Source organism: Oncorhynchus clarkii, chromosome 19 (genome assembly GCF_045791955.1).
Source record: "Oncorhynchus clarkii lewisi isolate Uvic-CL-2024 chromosome 19, UVic_Ocla_1.0, whole genome shotgun sequence".
In the NCBI taxonomy this organism is placed as follows: domain Eukaryota; kingdom Metazoa; phylum Chordata; class Actinopteri; order Salmoniformes; family Salmonidae; genus Oncorhynchus; species Oncorhynchus clarkii.
The window spans coordinates 28,111,295-28,131,256 of record NC_092165.1 but is presented as its reverse complement, the minus strand read 5'-3'; the positions used below and the strand labels follow the sequence as shown (position 1 = coordinate 28,131,256).

Here is a 19,962-nt window from a genome sequence, read left to right as displayed (position 1 = left end):
GATTTTGTTTCAGAAGAAAAGTGTACTTACTATGCCTGTGAAATGTGGTTGTCCCACCTAGCTATCTTAAGATGAATGCACTAAGTTAACTGTAAGTCGATCTGGATAAGAGCATCTGCTAAATGACTCAAATGTAACTGCGTGTGCATGTCGCACATCGAATGGCAAACTCTTCATTGATACAACAATGAAACGTCAATGCATGGGTGAGTCAGTGCCACATTTTTAATTTGTGCCGAAATCAAAATGAAGAAAGTTACCTTGCAAGTTTAGCAGGTTATAGTGTGAAATAGGCTTTTAGAAGTGCTGTCTTTTAATTTATTACTAATCCTTAAAGGGATACTTCAGTATTTTGCCAATGAGGCCCTTAATGAACTCGTGGATAACATGTTCATGTCTCTGTGTCCAGTATGAAGGAAGTTAGAGGTAGTTTCACAAGCCAATGGTATCTGGCGTCTTAAAATAATAATCACCTAATAGCAGGAACACCACCATCTAGTGGTCAGAACCTTGTAATATTAGGATGTAGAATGGGACATAAACCCAACAATTGAAATGACTAATTTCTCAGAACGGGGGGAGAGGACATCACCAAATTCACTGAGAACACGTTACATAGGATGAAGAAACAATACTTAGAGACGCAGCTACACACTACTTGTCAAACAGAAAACTGATACTATATACTCATTGTCAATTTGAGTGCAATTAATTAGGTTTATTTCACAGATATTATATTTTAACAAAATAATGTTGCAGGAATGCTAATCTTATCTGTTTCTAACAGAAATGATTTCAGAAAAATCTGAGACGGTGGGTGTCAATCCTCTTTCTTGTGCTTTTTGAAGTGGAACGACCCAGCACTCTGAAGAGTGAGACATTTCCTGTCTGAAATGTGCTGATGTGTTCTTAAGTTTGAGATGGTATCTTTACAGAAATATAGCCTCTCGTTTTTATAATCCAACTTGAGATTTAGAAGTTCAGCATTTAGGCCAACAATATTTAGGGAAAGGCTATAGTGTGAAATAGGCTTTAAAAGTGCTGTCTTATTTTATTACTACTAATTAAAGTAATACTTTGGTTTGTTCTGAAATCATTTCTGTTAGAAACTGGACAGTTTTCTCAATTCAAAGACTCAATCATGGACATTCTTACTGACAGTTGTGGCTGCTTTGTTGTGATGTGCTGTTGTCTGTGCCCAATAATGTTTGTACCATGTTTTGTGTTGAAACCATGATGTTATGATGTTTGGCTACTATGCTGTGTTGTCTTAGGTCTCTCTTTATGTAGTGTTGTCTCTCTTGTTGTGATGTGCTGTTGTCTGTGCCCAATAATGTTTGTACCATGTTTTGTGTTGAAACCATGATGTTATAATGTTTGGCTACTATGCTGTGTTGTCTTAGGTCTCTCTTTATGTAGTGTTGTCTCTCTTGTTGTGATGTGCTGTTGTCTGTGCCCAATAATGTTTGTACCATGTTTTGTGTTGAAACCATGATGTTATGATGTTTGGCTACTATGCTGTGTTGTCTTAGGTCTCTCTTTATGTAGTGTTGTCTCTCTTGTTGTGATGTGCTGTTGTCTTAGGTCTCTCTTTATGTAGTGTTGTCTCTCTTGTTGTGATGTGCGTATTGTCCTATATGTATATTGTATGTATTTTTAATTTGTTCTTAACTGACTTGCCTAGTTAAACAAAAGTACGCAGTTAGGCATGTGAAAAGTTAACTGAACATCACTAACAGTCAGCCAAACCATCCCCTTTCCCTGTTTTTGTAGTGTGTGTGTGGGGAAGTTATAGTTCAGGGGTTATTGCAAAAACAGGAAATAGTTACTCTAAGCAGGTCCAAAGGAAAAGGGGGGAGCAGGAGAAGCAGAGCGAGCACAGGGGGCATGTGTCCTGAGAAATTAGTTTTCAGGTTGTATACTTGTCAGCAGAGCCCTAGATACTGAACTTCTACTAGACCCTCGATAGGCCTACATCTAGGGCTAGGCTATGCCTGCTGGTCCAAACTGTCAGTACCCCTCTGGTACCAAAACATCTTAATTGCAACGGTCTTCCATCAAAGAGCTGGTCAGCATTTCACACATGAACCTTGAACAGAACATACTCTACATAACTAAAAGTATGTGGAGACCTGCTCGTCGAACATCTCATTCCACATTCAGGTGTTCGATTGGAGCTGAGATTAGGGCTGTGTGCAGGCCAGTCAAGTTCTTCCCCACCGATCTCGACAAACCGTTTCTGTATGGACCTTGCTTTGTGCACGGGGGCATTGTCATGCTGAAACAGGAAGGGGCCTTTCCCAAACTGTTGCCTCAAGGTTGGATGCACAGAATTGACAGATGATTTTTATGCGCTTTTCAGCACTTGCCGGTCCCGTTCTGGAGCTTTGTGTGGGCCTACCACTTTCCGGCTGAGCCGTTGTTATGCCTAGAAGTTTCCACTTCACAGTAACAGCACTTACAGTTGACTGGGGCAGCTCTAGCAGGGCAGAAATTTGACGAACTTACTTATTGGAAAGGCGGCATCCTATGACAGTGCCACGTCAAGTCACTGAGCTCTTCGGTAAGACCATTCTACTGCCAATGTTTGTCTATGGAGATTGCACGGCGGTGTGCTCGATTTTTATATACCTGTCAGCAACGGGTGTGGCTGAAATGGCCAAATCCACTCATTTGAAGGGGTGTCCACACTATATATACACACACACACACAAGTATATCTTCTGCTGCTTTTCTCAAATGTAGTCCACAGGAATAGTGTTGTGATGTCATGTGAGCCATTAAACACTCTGGCTCCGTTCCAATATCTATGCTAGTTTAGATATTGGAACACACTGGCACTTAAACATGTGACTAAAACCGTCTCTCTCTGTCATAACCCAGTGGAGAATCCAGTGCAGCTTGTCAACACCGAGTGTGACATCCAGTGCTAATGTGTTCCTGACTGTGGCTGCCACGTTACAATGGTGCCAAACGCATGATCCTCATTTCCCTATCAAGCGCTCCTTATCACCAGCCTCCTCATTGTCAGCATGCTTTCTGCTTAACAACACCAGGCCCTAATGTCACTGACAAGGAACCCGCCTGCTGCTGTTTCCTTTTCCACATTCCAACATTGGGCTGGCAGGAAAATAATCTAATTTGTTTAATGTTTTGCATAATTTCCCTTTATGTAGGCCTAAGTCAAACAACGTTTTTTATGTAGTTCCATAGTATGCCATTTCTGTCCACAAACTTAAATGGTACCTTTTTCAGACAACTTTAAAATGTATATCTGTGATCCTGATACATGACTTATGACCCCTCGCTCTCCCTCTCCACTCCCTGTCCTTTCCCACACTCCTTCCATCCCTCTCTCTCTCTCTCTCCCAGGCCTCAGAGTGTAGAGCTTGGTGTGTCAGGAGGAACCTCCAACTTTGACAGCAGCAAAATGGCAGACATGTCAGTGGAAGAGATCACCATGAGGGCCAACCAAGTGACCGATGAGGTACAGCTGCCACCCGTATCCATGGGGACACCATAGGAATGCTGGGAATGGGGGTAGTAGGTGTTTACAATTAGCATACATTTTCCACTTCAATTTAACTAATATTGACCTTAGTAGGGAATCGACTAAATGTATTACATTAATTAATTTGTCCCAAGTTTATCATAAGACATGAACAGAATGCGTCCATGATTCATATTTCCTGCAGCCTTCTGAAGAGGCAACGGAAATGTCCTTGTCTGTGTGTGTGGTGTGCGCGGCTACCACTTTGTGTATCTGTTAGCGATGATGCTAATGAAAATGGTAGTGCTGAGCGATTTAGTGCTTTTTGAGGTAAGTTCGATTATTAAAAACTAATCACGGTTTTGAATTTCGGTTTCTATTATTTTTACATGAATTGCACTATGTATTATGTGGGTTGAATTCTGAAAAACAGAATAAAATAAGTTAATAAAAGTCCCATAATGCTAGTGACTGCCCATTACTGCTCATCACTTATTAACCATCATTTATTCACATTACTTTAATAGAATATTTGTCTAAATGATTTGTTTAATTTTACATTATTTTATTCCAAGGCATCATCTCATCTCTATAGAGCTGCTGTCTGACAGAATCACAGTTTCAGTAGTTCAAAAGGGAATATGGCATACTTTTATGACTGCTAAATACCAACCATTAATCACTTAGATGATTTATTTTCAGCTAGAGATACCTCGCAAAGCAACTGCTTTCTATCTCTCTTGCGCGTCCTCTTCTCTCAGGCTGTGTCATGACTTGACAGTCCATGTAGCCTATGTTGACCTGGCAGAATGATATCAGGATTGTTTTTCATTAATCCAGTGGGTATCTGTTTCGCAAACTCAACCATCACATGTGGCTTCAACTCAGCTTAACAGCAGCCTTTTGCTAGGCCATGCACACTTGAATTAAAGGGTAACCACACCCCAAAATAAAAATGTATCAAAAAGGTGCATGTTGAAGACTTTGGAAGAACTGTCCACATTTACTTTTCATCAGCCAACAAGATGAGTAGGCCTAACAAACAGCAAAAGAAGTAGCCTATGTCAATCTACTATCCCCCCATAGTACAAAAGTTAACCTACTGTATTCTGTGTGAGAAATAAATAACCAAACATAGTCTGGGAAAGTTGTGGGATGCGATAGATCCCAAATTAATACAACAACTAGCATCAAAACAACTTATTTAAACAATGTGGCTGACGCAACAGATCAGAACGTTTAGCTTAAAATGTTGATCAACTATTAGGCTATTTCTTCACTTTATGAGTTCACCAATACGCACACGGCAGTAGGCTCTAAGTGTGAATGTTCCAAAATGCAATCAATTAGCTGAAAAACACCATTCTCAAAAGTGACCGCAAATGAGATTATACATGTAATTACTTTATTATAAAGGTGCATTTTTACGGTAAAAATTAACTTCCATAAAACTTGAAACTAGCTTGCTGTATGTATGTATGTATGTATGCATGTATGTATGTATGTATGTTTTTGATAAGGTTTGTATCACAACTGGCCAAATAACATCTTAAATTTAAAACACATTAATCCGCTTTACAAGGGGTGTAGAGCCTAACTGGCATATATATATATATATATATATATATATATATATATATATATATATATATATTATATATATATATATATATATATATATATATATATATATATATATATATATATATATATATATATATATATATTAGTTTAGATATTGGAACACACTGGCACTGGTTCCTTGTCAGTGACATTAGGGCCTGGTGTTGTTAAGCAGAAAGCATGCTGACAATGAGGAGGCTGGTGATAAGGAGCGCTTGTGGGGAGCCAGTTAGGCTCTACACCCCTTGTAAAGCGGATTAATGTGTTTTAAATTTAAGATGTTATTTGGCCAGTTGTGATACAAACCTTATCAAAACATATAGGCCAGGTGAGTGACTGATTGGAGAAAGTGAGTGACAGACTGGAGAAAGTTGCAAAAAAAAATGAATGTGCTGTTTCTTTCCTTACGCCACACAATCTGGGCATCGTTCACAAGTGATGGGCTAATATTGTCACCCATCAGACTATTCTTGATTTATTCTGGTCTTCACATACACCTAAATAATATAGGTGTGAAATTTGTTTTGATTTAGAATGGACCATTATCATGCACCTGTCTCAACTGGCAATGGGAAAAATACATGTCTACTATACACTTGAATGGTTTTCCCGTGGTTTATTTTAATTGCCAGCCAGGTAGGTTATACTCCTGTTGTAAATATAAGCAATGTGCTTAATATTAGGAAAGTTGAGAAATAAATATAGTAGGCCTAGCCTATAGAAAGCTCATGGGGGTCCTCCTCTTTCTATTAGCAGCCATCACTCTGTTTTCTCCCGCATAGCCTATAGACATTTTGCGAAACATGGGCTCTCATTAATTGTTTGATCACATTTGCATTGATGTCAGAGGGATTAGAGGGACAATAGAGTGCTGAGCACCAGGCAGTTAGCAAGTTTGGTAGGCTACTAATGACCATCAGAGCTTGGAGAATGTCTAAACGGTTTGACCGCCGTCAACAAGTGTTGGCAACTCTTTGTGAATTGCAGTATGTCATTCATTAAAAATAAAATAAAAAACGTAACTGACCCACAGATTATTCTTAAAGAATCCTGTAAAAGTCTGCCAACTTCCACAGGCTTCAAGCTTCCTTTTTAAGAGGCATTTTCTCAGCTATCTGTAATACAGGTATGATTGAAGAATGAAGCGGGTGCTAATCAATGGCTTTGCTCCACAGAAAGCCATGACGTCTCCATTGTCAATAGTAGACCCATATAATATCTTTGAAAATACCATACAAGTATCATTGGCTTTTAACAATCATATTTTGGACCATATTTTCTCTCTATTGGCCTAGGTGAATCCTCACTGCGTGAATAACATCTTTATCAAATGTTTTCATAATTTATCTGCAGGTAATCACCAAAAAGCCTACCAGCGCAAATTATGGCGCCAAATGTACAGCTTTCTTACCGATTCGGTAGGCTACTGACTACAAACATCTTTAGTTTAGAATCTTTAGAATCTTTAGTTTACTTGTAACGCATCGGGACAACACAGTTTTGTCCATTTTATATGATTTATGAATGGGGAAGGATATGAGATCGGCTTTATTCAGTCAGTACGACACCATTTATAAACTAGTCAAGCTTGCTGTTCGTCAATCATAGCACAGTAAGCCTATGCGCCAGCACTTTGTGGCTGCATATGAAACACGCTCACTTAGATTGCTAGAAGATGCATATCGTTCATTCTAGTGGGAGAGGGCTCGGGCATACTTTTTCTCTGACTTGCAAATTGTAAACAAAAAGTAGCCTAGTTAATCTGTGGGAAAAGTACCCGGCTGAAAACGATTGTGTAGCCGACAGCCGGCGCTAGTGGAAAACACTGATCTAAGCAAAGAAGTTATTCAGGTCCAGGTTAGTAAAACTGTTCTATTAACACTATACTAAATAGTGTGGTCCTCTGACATTTTGATTCTAATCTTTATCTCGTCTTACCAACCTGAATTTCTCTCTCCGTCTTTCTCTCTTTCTCTCTCTCTCTCTCTCCTTGCTGCCTGACTGACAGACTGATACCTATGTGCTGGGTTTAGGACAACATGGCTTGGGGTAAACTGTCACAGTAACCTCTTACTGTACCACACACACACACACACACACACACACAGTTTTGAGTGGTTCGGACAAGGTAAGCTTAGAAATGTCAGGGGTGAATCATTTTCAACTCTGTTAGCTTAAGCCATTTTAGTGAGGTGGCATAGTGTAGCCGCTCATACTGCTGAAGTCGTCATACCCTGAGTCATCCTTTCTCCTAGCTCTACCTCCTAGTGCTCCTCTGCTGTAGGCTACACCTTTCAGAGTCTTTCACGCTCAGTCCTGTCCTGCCTCTCTTGTTGTTATTATTAGGTCCTCTGTCTCACCTGACTGCATTCCATCATTACGCCATGTCACCTGCTGCTGCTGTTATGTTGTGTATTGATGTGCTGCTGGGAGGGAGATGGTTCCTGCCTGATTTGAATTATTCTACCTCGCCTGACCAGGCACAGTAAACTGGGCTAGTCACGGGGTATACCGTGTCTCTTCCTCGCCTAACTGATTTTAAAATGAGGCCATTGTTGTATTTTAGACCAATAGAACCTAGTCTTTGTGTTTCCTAGACCTAGAGCATCCGCTCATGATTGCCTGTACCCCTAAAAGACACTGACGTATGTCTGTCCAGCTGTCATGTTCATGCATTCGGAAGGAATTCAGACCCCCTCGACTTTTTCCACATTCTTGTTACATTACAGCCTTATTCTAAAATGGATTAAGTCGTTTTCCCCGTATTAATCTACACACAATACCCCAAAATGACAAAGCAAAAACAGGTTTTTAGAGATGTTTGCAAATGTATAGAAAAATTATGAAATATCACATTTACATAAGTATTCAGACCCTTTACTCCGTACTTTGTTGAAGCACCTTTGGCAGTGATAACAGCCTCAAGTCTTCTTGGGTATGACGCTACATTCTTGGCACACCTGTATATGATGAGTTTCTCCCATTCTTCTCTGCAGATCCTCTCAAGCTCTGTCAGGTTGGGTGGAGAGCGTTGCTGCACAGTTATTTTCAGGTCTCTCCAGAGATCAGGTTCAAGTCCGGGCTCAGGCTGGGCCACTCATGGACATTCAGAGACTTGTCCCAAAGCCGCTCCTGCGTTGTCTTAGCGGTGTGCTAAAGGTCGCTGTCCTGTTGGAGGGTGAACATTTGCCCCCAGTCTGAGGTCCTGGGCTCTCTGGAGCAGGTTTTCATCAAGAATCTCTCGCTACTTTGCTCTGTTCATCTTTCCCTCGATCCTGAATGGTCTCCCAGTCCCTGCCGCTGAAAAACATCCCCACAGCATTATGCTGCCACCACCATGCTTCACCGTTAGGGATGGTGCCAGGTTTCCTCCAGACGTGACGCTTGGCATTCAGTCCAAAGATTTAAATCTTGTTTCTCATGGTTTGCCTTTCGGCAAACTCCAAGTGGGCTGTCATGCTTTTTACTGAGAAGTGACTTCTGTCTGGCCGTTCTACCATAAAGGCCTGATTTGGTAGAGTGCTGCAAAGATGGGAGAACGTTCCAGAAGGACAACCATCTTGGTTACCTCCCTGACCAAGACTCTTCTCCCTCAATTGTTCAATTTGGCCGAGCAGCCAGCTCTAGGAAGAGTTTTGGTGGTTCCAAACTGCTTCCATTTTAAGAATGATAAAGGCCACTGTGTTTTTGGGGACCTTCAATGCTGCAGACATTTGTTGGTACCCTTCCCCGGGTCTGTGCCTCGACACAATCCTATCTCGGAGCTCTACGGACAATTCCTTCGACCTCTTGGCTTGGTTTTTGCTGTCAAGTGTGGGACCATTATAAAGACAAGTGTGTGTGTGCCTTTCCAAATCATGTCCAATCAATTGAATTTACCACAGGTGGACTCCAATCAAGTTGTAGAAACATCTTGAGGGTGATCAATGGAAACAGGATGCAGCTGAGCTCAATTTCGAGTCTCATAGCAAAGGGTCTGGATACTTATGTAAATGTAAGGTATTTCTGTTTATTTGTAATACATTTGCAAAAACAATTCCCTGTTTTCGCTGTGCCGTTATGGAGTATTGTGTGTAGATGGATTTAATCAATTTTAGAACAAGGCTGTAACATGGAAAAAGGGAAGCGGTCTGAATACTTTGTATATTGTATGTACTACTTGTAACATTACTGCTTTGCTCCTCTATTGTCCTCTCCCAGTCCTTGGAGAGCACCAGGCGGATGCTACAGATGGCTGAGGAGGTGAGAAAGATTGTTATTGCCCTTATAAGTTATCTGAACTGTGGTCTTTGAGTTCCTGATGTGGTGCTGAACTGTGGTCTTTTCTTGTGTCCACAGAGCAGGCAGACTGGTGTCAATACCATTGAAATGCTGGACCAACAGGGGGGTGAGTCAGAGATACATGGTTCACCACTACCAAGTACCAGCTCTGGAACGCCATCTTTTGCTAGAGGGCGATTCCAAAAATATTTATGTTACAGTGGTTGCTCAACTAAAAGTTTTGAGATTATGCTGTGGGATTTAGAGGTAATGTGTGGTTTAGTATGGTACCCTGTGCCACTGCTTCAACCCCTGAGGGTTTTTTTGTTGTTGTAGAAACACTAGAATGTTAGGCTACACTTCTTAAAATCAATCCCATATACTAAGGTTTTAAATTCTCTAGTACAGACAATATTGAAGGCTATCAAATGCTTCTCAAAGATGCCCTCTGGTGGTCAAACTTGCATTAATGGCAACAATGGCTGACAATTAAATAACATGTGTGTGCTGCGGTATGACACAGTGGTTCTTCCTGTAAAAGTTGCATCTCATATTGTTCTGGTAGTTCTCACATAGACATTTCACTGGGAGGAAGGATTTTTAAATATTATTTTTACATTTATATCACATTATTTTGGGCCATTTTAATTTTTAATTATTTTATGTAAAACTGAATTCAAATTTCAACAATCTTCAAGTTCTGGAATTGGTATTAGACTGACTTTTTAAATTGGAATTGTAAAACATTTTGTTTAATTTGAATTCAGTATTTTTACATTTCCCAGTAAATGGAATTAATGCACATAGTATCAAACATTGGCTACAGGATTTGTTCTAAATCATTTCAACTTGTATTTCTATATTTCCAGTATATAATAAGTATTCACCCCACTTTGATCAAAACAATTCTAATAAATGCATGCCAGTGGAATTGAAATGGATTTAGTTCTGATTTCTTGTCATTGATCTATTCAAAATACTCCAATGTCAAAACATTTTATAAAAACAAATAACATATAGCTGTTGTGGAAGTGTTCACCCCTTTTATTAAGGCACGGGTAAAATAGTTCCGGAGTAAAAATTGGCTTTGCATATCACATAAATTACATTAACCCTTCCTCTGTACCCCATACATGTGTAAGGGCCCTCAGTCAAGTATTGCATTATAAGCACAGACTCAACTACAAAGATCGGGGAGTGATTGGTAGAAGGGTAACAATAAATACAATCTGATATTGGATATCTCTTTAAGCATGGTCAAGTTAATAATTATGCATTGGATGATGTATTAAACCACACAGACACATCAAAGATAGTCTTTCTGAAGCTACAGAACAGGAAGGAAACTGCTTAAGTGGTGTCACCATGAGGACATTGGCCATTTTTAAAGCAGCTGCGGGCTTCAAAGACTATGAAGGGAGAAAACAACTGAGAATGGAGCAACAAAATTGTACTTACTCCAGAATAATGACCTAAATGTGAAAAGAAGAATTAAAGTATACAGAAGATATTCCAAAACATGGATCCTGTATGCAACAAAGGCACTACAGTAATACTGCATAAAAACACCACAAAGGAATAAAATGTTTGGCCTAAATGCCTGCGAGTAAGCATTTTATTGGACAGTGAATACCATGTGTATCCTGTACATACCACTAATAATAATAACTTCAAACACAACACATCACTTGGTAAATGCTTGAAAATCTATGGCAAGACTTGAAAATTGCTGTCTAGGCATGATCCCCCAACACCTCGAGTATGTTTACATGCACACTAATAATTCAATATTAAACTGCTTATGGCAGTAGGCAGATTATGCAACAGTCATGCAAACGCCTTACTCTGCCTACCTTAATCGGCGTACAGTCAAGATCGAAGTAAGCGTACGTCGGTTAAAACACCCGGTTTTCTGCGTCATCTTTCACGTTTACCAGGACACGGAAACACCTTACTCGGCGTTCCAGCGGTGCGTTTGATCTGCACGTGTTCGAGAACCAGCCAAGTGAAGCCTCCCTTATTTTAAAAGAATAATGGGCAAATATTACACCATCCAGATGTGCAAAGCTCTTCGTTACCTAAGAAGACTCACAGCTGTAATCACTTTTTTTTTTCTTTTCATTTTGGTATTGTGTCGATCAAGGACAACAAAATCACATTGAAATTAATTTTGATCCCACTTTGTAACGCAACAGAATGTGAACAAATCCAAGGGGTGGGGGAATGCTTCTGATACCCACTGTAGCTATGCTGTCTGAATAGTGATATGATACACCTGAGGGAATTGAATTCTAATTGGAATTTGTGGAATTGTTGGGGATAATATTGAATTACTGGAATGTACCTACAATTGGAATTGAGACGAACCTGGAATTTGAATTAAATTGAATTTACAGGGAGAGAGAATTTAATTAGACTTGAACATAAATATAATTATTTGTGCACTGTAAGTTGACCACAACTAAGCCCAATAAGAAATTGTATTTCAAAAATAACAATTTCATACCTTGATTCCATTTAGACACAAACATTTAACTTTATTTGTGGGAATACTTGGGAACATTTCCTAAACTAAACAAATTTTCCTGGTGATTCTAGTCTTTTTTTAAATTATTTTTTAATCTAAAAACAAAACATCCCTTTCGGGCAGGTTTTGCCGCGCGGGCCGCTCGTTTCCGACCCCTGATACTGTCTAAAATATGTCAAAACATTTACTAAATCAAAAAGGGTACTTTTTGAGATGGTCATGTTGAATAAATTGAATGTGTATTTCTAAATCTAGACATTCTCCATATTTTAGGGCACACTATAAGGAGTAGTTTTAAAAAGGGCCTAAAATGGCTACTTTCATCATGATTTGTAAAACGCAAATCAAACATCCTTCCTCCCCAAAGTCTCTACGTGAGAATTGCCAGTGCAATCTAAGATACCAAATATATTTCTGGGCCTTCCTGTTGTGGAATCGCCCTTGAGAAGACACTGTCATTGATCATCATCATCATCATCATTGATCATCAAAAAAAAAAACAAGCCAGGTTTTCATTTCAGTAATTTGTTTTTAATGTTGCATTTCCCTGAGCTGGATCTTTTTGATGTTCTGTTTGTGTAACAGAGCAACTGAAGCGTACGGAGGAGGGTATGGACCAGATCAACCAGGATATGAGACAGGCTGAGAAGAACCTGACTGACCTGTCCAAGTGCTGTGGCCTCTGTGTCTGCCCCTGTGACAGGTAGCAAACTGTAACCTAACCTTTCAGCTACCTAACCTCACTTCTGTCTGCTACGCTGGAAATGAGTCGTCGTAACTTTCTGTACTGTACCTTCTGTAGTGATAGCTCTCACAGTTTCCTAGCATGTTTTAATCTATCTTCCCCTGAAGTTGTCCCCTGATTTGATTGGCGGACTGAATTACTTTTATTGATCTTGTCCATCAGGGTAACGTCCATAGAGCATGACTCTAAGTACAAGCGTACCTGGGGAATGGGTGATGGTGGCAGTGCAGGTGGAGGAGAGGGAGTGGACAGCTCGGTGGTGTCCACTCAACCAGCAGGCATCCGTAATGGACAGGCCAACCAGCAGCAGTCCACGGGGGGACCTTACGTCAAGAGGTGAGTGAAACCAGTCAACCATATAATACACACCTAGTTAGAATTTATTAGCCGGTCCCAAGTCACTCTTGCTTCCTTTGCCCTTTCAATGTTTGCAGATCTGTAAGGTGGCCGGCAATATGGTGGAAGGTCCATCGCTACATTGATTTTACTTATCTAGACCCTTCAGATCTGGTAAAATCAAAGGGTTTAGGGCTATCAAGCAAGAGCAAGAAGTCTCATGAAAATGCGTATGAGATTATTAGATATTTATGTAACTTGTCCCTTTCTCTCCCCCAGGATAACCAACGATGCTCGGGAGGATGAGATGGAGGAGAATCTGGACCAGGTGGGCAGCATCATAGGCAACCTGAAGAACATGGCCATGGACATGGGCTCTGAGATAGACAAGCAGAACAAACATATCGACCGCATCACAGATAAGGTGGGTTGTCATCATAGCTGGGCTGTGTTATCCAATCCATACACTGCCTCACTCCTTACGGCTTTATTATACTGCGAGGCTCTCTTTCTATGGGCTATCTTCTCTTTTTTTTTCTCTCACTAATTGGTCTTTGGACAAATCTGATCAGCTCTGAATAAAATCTGTGATTGGACAAAACACCGAACCGGGCTGCCTGTATAAACGTAGCCATGGATGTCACCAGTATGCTCTGGAGGTCTTTGTGAGCAAAAGTTTACCATGTTAGATCAATGCAAACTTCAGTCATTTAAGTGTGAAGAGATTATTAAAACATTTTTTTTTACAGTTTAGTCTTTCACCTTCCTACACCTCAGATACCTTAGTCAAGTCTGTGGTATATTTCTCTAGTGTACCATGAGGCTGCCTAACGTTGGCCTCCACTGTCAAGGAAGTGCTACTGTTGCACTAAGTGATGGAAATGTAGACGTGTTCATCCACCTCTCACCTGGTGTCTGTACTGTCTCTCTCTCTCTCTCAGGCGGACATGAACAAAGCACGTATCGACGAAGCCAACCAGCGAGCTAACAAGCTCATCAAGTAGACCTACCTGCTCTCGCTTCAGCATCCACTTTGACTCTCTGTCTCAGCTTGCATGTGCACACATGTACAGACTAGTGTTTAAATATACAATACATACTCACACGCACACCTTGAACAAAGATAATCAACCAGCACAAAAACCCATTGAACCACACTTGCCTTCTCTGTAATGATATATGTAAATATGCACACACACACACTCTTATTGTGCCTTTTATGACTAGATGAAAGTCCTCGCCCGGGGCCCAATCCCTAGTATGTGACCCGGTGAATCACTTCTCCAGGCGTTGTGAGATCTGTGCCCATATTCATAAAGCGTCACAGAGTAGGAGTCCTAATGTGGGAGAAGTTGTGCAGGACAGGGGACCTGCTCCTAGATCAGCACTCCTACCCTGAAATGCTTTATTTATACAAGCCCTGATAATCCTCCGTGTGTTCTAGGAGTATAACGTGGAACGCCACCAGATTCACAGCCATATGCGTCTGTCGCCCCCCGGAGGTCTAAAGGTGTCACAGCGGCAGTATCCGCTTCGGGGTATGCAGGGCAAGGTTGTGAGAGATGACGCTTTAGGTCATGGGTGTCAAACACATTTTTTCCCGGGGGCCGCATTTGATCTTTAATGAGGTCCGGAGGGCCACACTGAGAATCGGTTATATTTCCTCACCGTCAAAATGTGCTTTTGGCATTTTCGATGCTCCCTGACTGTCTAGCTTTCATTTCGGTGATTTATTGGCGAGCTGAACACTGTCAAGAAACTGTATAAATGTAGGTCCATTTAATCTTTACAGTTTCGATTTGGTCATTTGTCATTATAAAGTGTATGGAGTTTTCTGGACCCCCCCCCATCCAGCCGTATGTTTAACACCCCTGCTTTAAATCCTGTAATTTGGTTCCTGGCTCTTGTAATTATTGTAATTGTATCCAATTGTTATTGTTTGAAATGATGTGCCTATTTAATTATTCAAATAAAGTTAGCTTTTTTTAACCCCCCCCCATTTATCCCCTTTTTAATGCAATGGTTGATCTATTAAGTTCTATGCTGGAAGAATTGTAGCAATACCTCTTTGATCAAGAGTAACAACTAATATTAATGGAAGATCTTAGCATGGTTTGGCACTCAGGCTAGCAGAGTCTGTCTGTTTGTGCAAAACTCCTTGTTCCTCATTTGCTTTACAATGAGCAATGGAGTTGGTAACAGTACAAACAGATCTGGGACCAGGCTACACCTCTGCCACCAATGGATCAAGTGCTGTACTTCATCTCAATGTTATTTCACTCATTTTCATTTGAACTGCCTCGTTGTCACCTGAGAGAGGCCTTACTGCCTGTTTCTTGGAAAGGGCAAAGTGGCTGTGTTGTAACAGCCTTGTCCCCAAAACGGCTCTTCTGTCAGTAACCTACTCATCCAGAAATGTCCCATCAGTTTCTTTCCTTACTTTCGCCTATAAATATTTGTAAGAAAATGTCAAACAAAATGTTATTTTCTTCTGCATTCAGGTATACTTTTGGTCAGTTATTGGTTTCCTACAGAGTGAACTAGACTGTTATCCAAGGCTGTATTTAAACCAAAGTGACACTGAAAGACTTCAGAGTGTCTTAATATTAGTCGTTAATGCTACTGCTACATTATATTTCTGTCTTGATGCTGTTGGTTCAACACCAATGTGGGGTTACCGACTGTAATGTAAACTCAGCAACGGCCTCTTTAAGTTTGAATATGTCGAGGAACACAGCTTGTTCTGTCTGGATGATTGTTTAACATAATAAAAGTGCCTTTTTTTTATTTCAGCAACAGATTTGTTCTTTCTGTTTAAAAGTTGTTATATTTGTATAATTCATTAAACTCTTCAGTAAAACCTCATTGAGCTTTGAATTTACTCAAGCAAGGCACCCTTATGGTCGGCTGACCCTGCTGCTCACCTTGCTCTCTACCCAGTGTGTGTGTTGCCTGGGGGGAACATACAGTAACTCCAAACTATCGGTTTATGAGTTTATTTTCAAGTTCACCTCTCAATGTAATAGACATTTTCTGTCAACATTTTGGGATATTTTACATAGTCTGTAGAGAGTAGAAAATGCTGATTTTAAAAACCACTACACAGAGGACTGGAAGATCAAGACGTTGAGTTTAGTATGTGGTGAGTAGATGTGAGGGTGGGAAAGTGTAATGGATGAAGGATCTAGAGGGACAGTACAGCCAGTACATTTTAAAAGGCAATGTGTAGCAGGTTTGGGGTCAATTCGATTTAGAGTGATTACCCCAAAAAAGCAACTTTGCGTTTTGGACACAACCTATGTAGTATCAATTTCAGTAAAACATTTATTCTAGTGTCAAAATTGATTACAATGTGACATGTACAGTGCATTCGTAAAGTATTCCGACCCCTTGACTTTTTCCACATCGTTACGTTACAGCCTTATTCTAAAATGGAGTAAATTCTTTTTTTTTTACCTCAATCTACACACAATACCCCGTAATGACAAAGCAAAACAGGGAAAATTCTTTGACCTCATGTTTTGGTTTTTGCTCTGACATGCACTGTCAACTGTGATACCTTTGCAAATGTATACAAAAATATATATTTACATACGTATTCAGACCCTTTACTCAGTACTTTGTTGAAGGACCTTTGGCAGGAATTACAGCATCGAGTCTTCTTGGGTATGACGCTACAAGCTTGGCACACCTGTATTAGTAGAATTTCTCTCATTCTTCTCTGCAGATCCTCTCAAGCTCTGTCAGGTTGGATGGGGAGCGCCGCTGCACAGCTATTTTCATGTCTCTCCAGAGGTGTTCCATCGAGTTCAAGTCTGGGCTCTGGCAAGGACATTGAGACTTGTCCCAAAGCCACTCCTGTGTCATATTGGCAGTGTGCTTAGGGTCGTTCTGATGGAAGTTGAACCTTCACCCCAGTCCTGAGCACTCTTTTCATCAAGCATCTCTCTGTACTTTGATCTGTTCATTTTTCCCTTGATCCTGACTAGTCTTCCAGTCCCTGCCACTGAAAAACATCCCCACAGCATGATGCTGCCACCACCTTGCTTCACCATAGGGATGGTGCCAGGTTTCCTCCAGACTTGACACTCTGCATTCAGTCCAGAGTTCAATCTTGGTTTCATCAGGCCAGAGAATCTTTTGTCATGGTCAGAGTAATTTATGTGCCCTCCAAGCGGGCTGTCATTTGCCTTTTACTCAGAAGTGGCTGCTGTCTGGCCACTGTACCAGAAAGGCCTGATGGAGTGCTGCAGAGATGGTTGTTGTTCTGGAAGGTTCTCCCATCTCCACAGAGGAACTCTGGCTCTCTGCTGGAGTGAACATCGGGTTCTTGGTCACCTCCCTGACCAAAGCCCTTCTCCTGCAATTGCTCAGTTTGGCCGGGCGGCTAGCTCTAGGAAGAGTCTTGGTGGTTCCAAACTTCTTCCATTTTAATAATGATGGTGGCCACTGTTCTTGGACCTGTTTCAGAAATGTTTTTGGTACCCGTCCCCAGATCTGTTTCTCAACATATTCCGGTCTCTGAGCTTTACGAACAATTCCTTCGACCTCTTGGCTTGATTTTTGTTCTGACAACTGTGGGCACCTTATGTAGACAGGTGTGTGCCTTTTCTAAATCATGTCCAATCAATTGAATTTACCACAGGTGGACTCCAATCATGTTGTAGAAACATCTCAAGGATGATACAATGGAAACAGGATGCACCTGAGCTCAATTTCGAGTCTCATAGCAAAGGGTCTGAATACTTTTGTAAATAAGGTATCTGTTTTGCAAATGTATTAAATAAAATGTTCTAAAAACCTGTTTTCACTTTGTCATTATAGGGTTGTATGTTTATGTACATATGAATAATTATATATATATATTTTTAAATCCATTTTAGAATAAGGGTGTAACTTAATGTGGGCAAAGTCCAGGGGTCTGAATATTTTCTGTAAATAGGTCATTTTGTTTTGGCATTCGATATCGCACACCAGCAACCAACCAACCAGCACAAAGGAAGGGGGTATACCTGATACAAAGGAAAAACAAACTACACAAACAATGTTGGACTGTCAGTAGTCAAATGTATGAGTATATTTTCCTAGTTCCATTATATACTGTACATGTATAGATTTAGGTGATGTAAAAGAAAATATTTGAGAATGGATTCCTTTTTAAAATATGTATCATTAACTTGACTAATGTCATTGAGGGAAAAAAATGAAATTTGAATATTCTGACGGTCGATTTCAAATTAAATACATTTTTTCTGGTTTTCCACATTGCACATCGTTGTCTTTACCCGTCTTCAACGCTTTCTGTATTTCCATACATACATACATACATACATTCATTTTGACACATTCTTCCATTATGAATTTTCATACTGTGTGGGTTTTGGAAAAGCAATTTAGATTTGATTGACCCCCAATTTTTATCCTCGATTTGACAGACTAAAAAAGTATTTCTGTCTCCGATTTATGTAATTGAAGATGTTTTGAGTGAAACCAAACAAAGTGTGATAGAATCAGTTGCATATGTCTCTGCAGTCCAAAGTAAAAGACCAATTGGGTTGGTCTAGTTTGAGTGTGAGTCCTAGATTCAATCAGATCAAGCGTTTACCGGCAATAGCAGACACTCGCATAGAGGATGTGGATTTGACAAATCTAACACAGTTCCATCACCTACACTGTCAAAAACAACCGCTATGCGGAGGTTGGCTAAAGCAGAGCTGATTGAAGAGCCCGAATAATATCACAACACTATAGCACCATATAAAAAATAAAAAAAACATGCATCTTTAGATACAGTACCAGACAAAAGTTTGGACACACCACCTCATTCAAAGCTGGTTGAGAGAATGCCTTGAATGACTAGGTGTGTCCAAACTTTTGACTGGTACTGCATATAGATATGAGATTCGATACACAGGTGTTTTAGGCATAGGCTATTTCAAGTTCTCAGCAACAGAGATGGCCACAGTGCTATTCTGGTAAAAGTCATGTTTGAAAGTAATTGAGTTGATTTTTGTTTTAGGTAAAAGCACGACAATAATAAGGTATCATTATTGTCTTTCAATTGTGTTACTTTCATCATCTCAGCTAAAACAGTCTATAACATCCAATTTCGGTAATGTTATTTGGCTTTCACAGTGCATAGGACAATTAGTTTGCATACTTGCTGTTGTACTTGTCGTGCATGCAGGTATTGTACTGTGCAGCACTGTACAATGTCTCACTCTCTTTCAGGCAACACTAGGCCTCTCATTGAATTAGCTAAAATAGCATTTACAAAGCTCTACAAAGAAAATAGCTACCATACCCAAACCTGATGATTTTATGATATGAGCTCCAAATTTACAAACATTCTTCGGTTGAGTGTCAAAAGAACATTCCTGTGCTTTTAATTAACTATTTAAAAGTAGCATATTTAGTCAAAGAGGAAACAAAAAGAGAAAGAAAAAGGTGGACATTTGCGTTGATACACTGGCTGTAAATACACTCCGCAGCATGAGCGAAGGTTTGAATCTAAAAACTACAATATCTCATGTATTTTATTGTAAAAAAAAAATCTATATTTTAAGGTGATAAAAATCTGTCTTACTGATTGTACACTACTTCTGCCCATGTGACGGAAATATCGTCAGTCAGTCCTCACTTCTTCTTTGTGAAGCGACTGAATCCCCTCTTCTCCTTGTCTTTCTTGTCTTTCGCTGGCTCTGTGGTGGTGGAGGAGGAAGGAGGGGGCAAGCTGTGGGCCCGGGCCCCTGCGGACCCTGAGGGTCCTACCTCTTCCTGCGCCAGGGGCTTCACTGCCTTCTCCATCGCCTGGGTCCAAAGATCCAGCTCCTTCTGAAATAACCATTTATGTTCAATATATTTCATTGCATTCGGGTGTTGGGGTTAAGATTGCTACAAGATTAACGTTCCTAATACATCGACAGATGTAACACAGCTGCACAGATACTTGTGATTTAATTCCAGAAAGAGCAGAAAGCT

The 19,962-nt window shown here is 40.3% G+C and overlaps 2 protein-coding genes across 6 annotated transcripts in view; one reads left to right on the top strand and one right to left on the bottom strand.

Annotated features, from left to right (window-relative positions):
* The window catches only part of LOC139375008 (synaptosomal-associated protein 23-like), a 43,989-nt gene extending 26,208 nt beyond the window's left edge, over nt 1–17,781 (top strand). For 2 of the 3 annotated variants that reach the window (XM_071116350.1, XM_071116348.1), the window contains exons 2-8: nt 3,373–3,487; nt 9,314–9,355; nt 9,452–9,500; nt 12,486–12,603; nt 12,808–12,981; nt 13,261–13,405; nt 13,923–15,846. In XM_071116350.1, the coding sequence (XP_070972451.1) occupies nt 3,431–3,487; nt 9,314–9,355; nt 9,452–9,500; nt 12,486–12,603; nt 12,808–12,981; nt 13,261–13,405; nt 13,923–13,985 (648 nt within the window). In that variant the 5' untranslated portion in view covers nt 3,373–3,430 and the 3' untranslated portion in view covers nt 13,986–15,846. Of the gene's footprint in view, nt 1–3,372; nt 3,488–9,313; nt 9,356–9,451; nt 9,501–12,485; nt 12,604–12,807; nt 12,982–13,260; nt 13,406–13,922 lie in introns of all 3 variants that reach the window. The other variant, XM_071116349.1, reaches the window with a different exon arrangement.
* Nucleotides 17,782–18,031: 250 nt separating this feature from the next.
* Nucleotides 18,032–19,962, bottom strand: part of LOC139375006 (spectrin beta chain, erythrocytic-like) — a 50,677-nt gene continuing 48,746 nt past the window's right edge. For 2 of the 3 annotated variants that reach the window (XM_071116343.1, XM_071116346.1), the window contains one exon: nt 18,032–19,815. In XM_071116343.1, coding sequence (XP_070972444.1) covers nt 19,618–19,815 — 198 coding nt within the window. In that variant the 3' untranslated portion in view covers nt 18,032–19,617. The remainder of the gene's footprint in view (nt 19,816–19,962) is intronic. The other variant, XM_071116344.1, reaches the window with a different exon arrangement.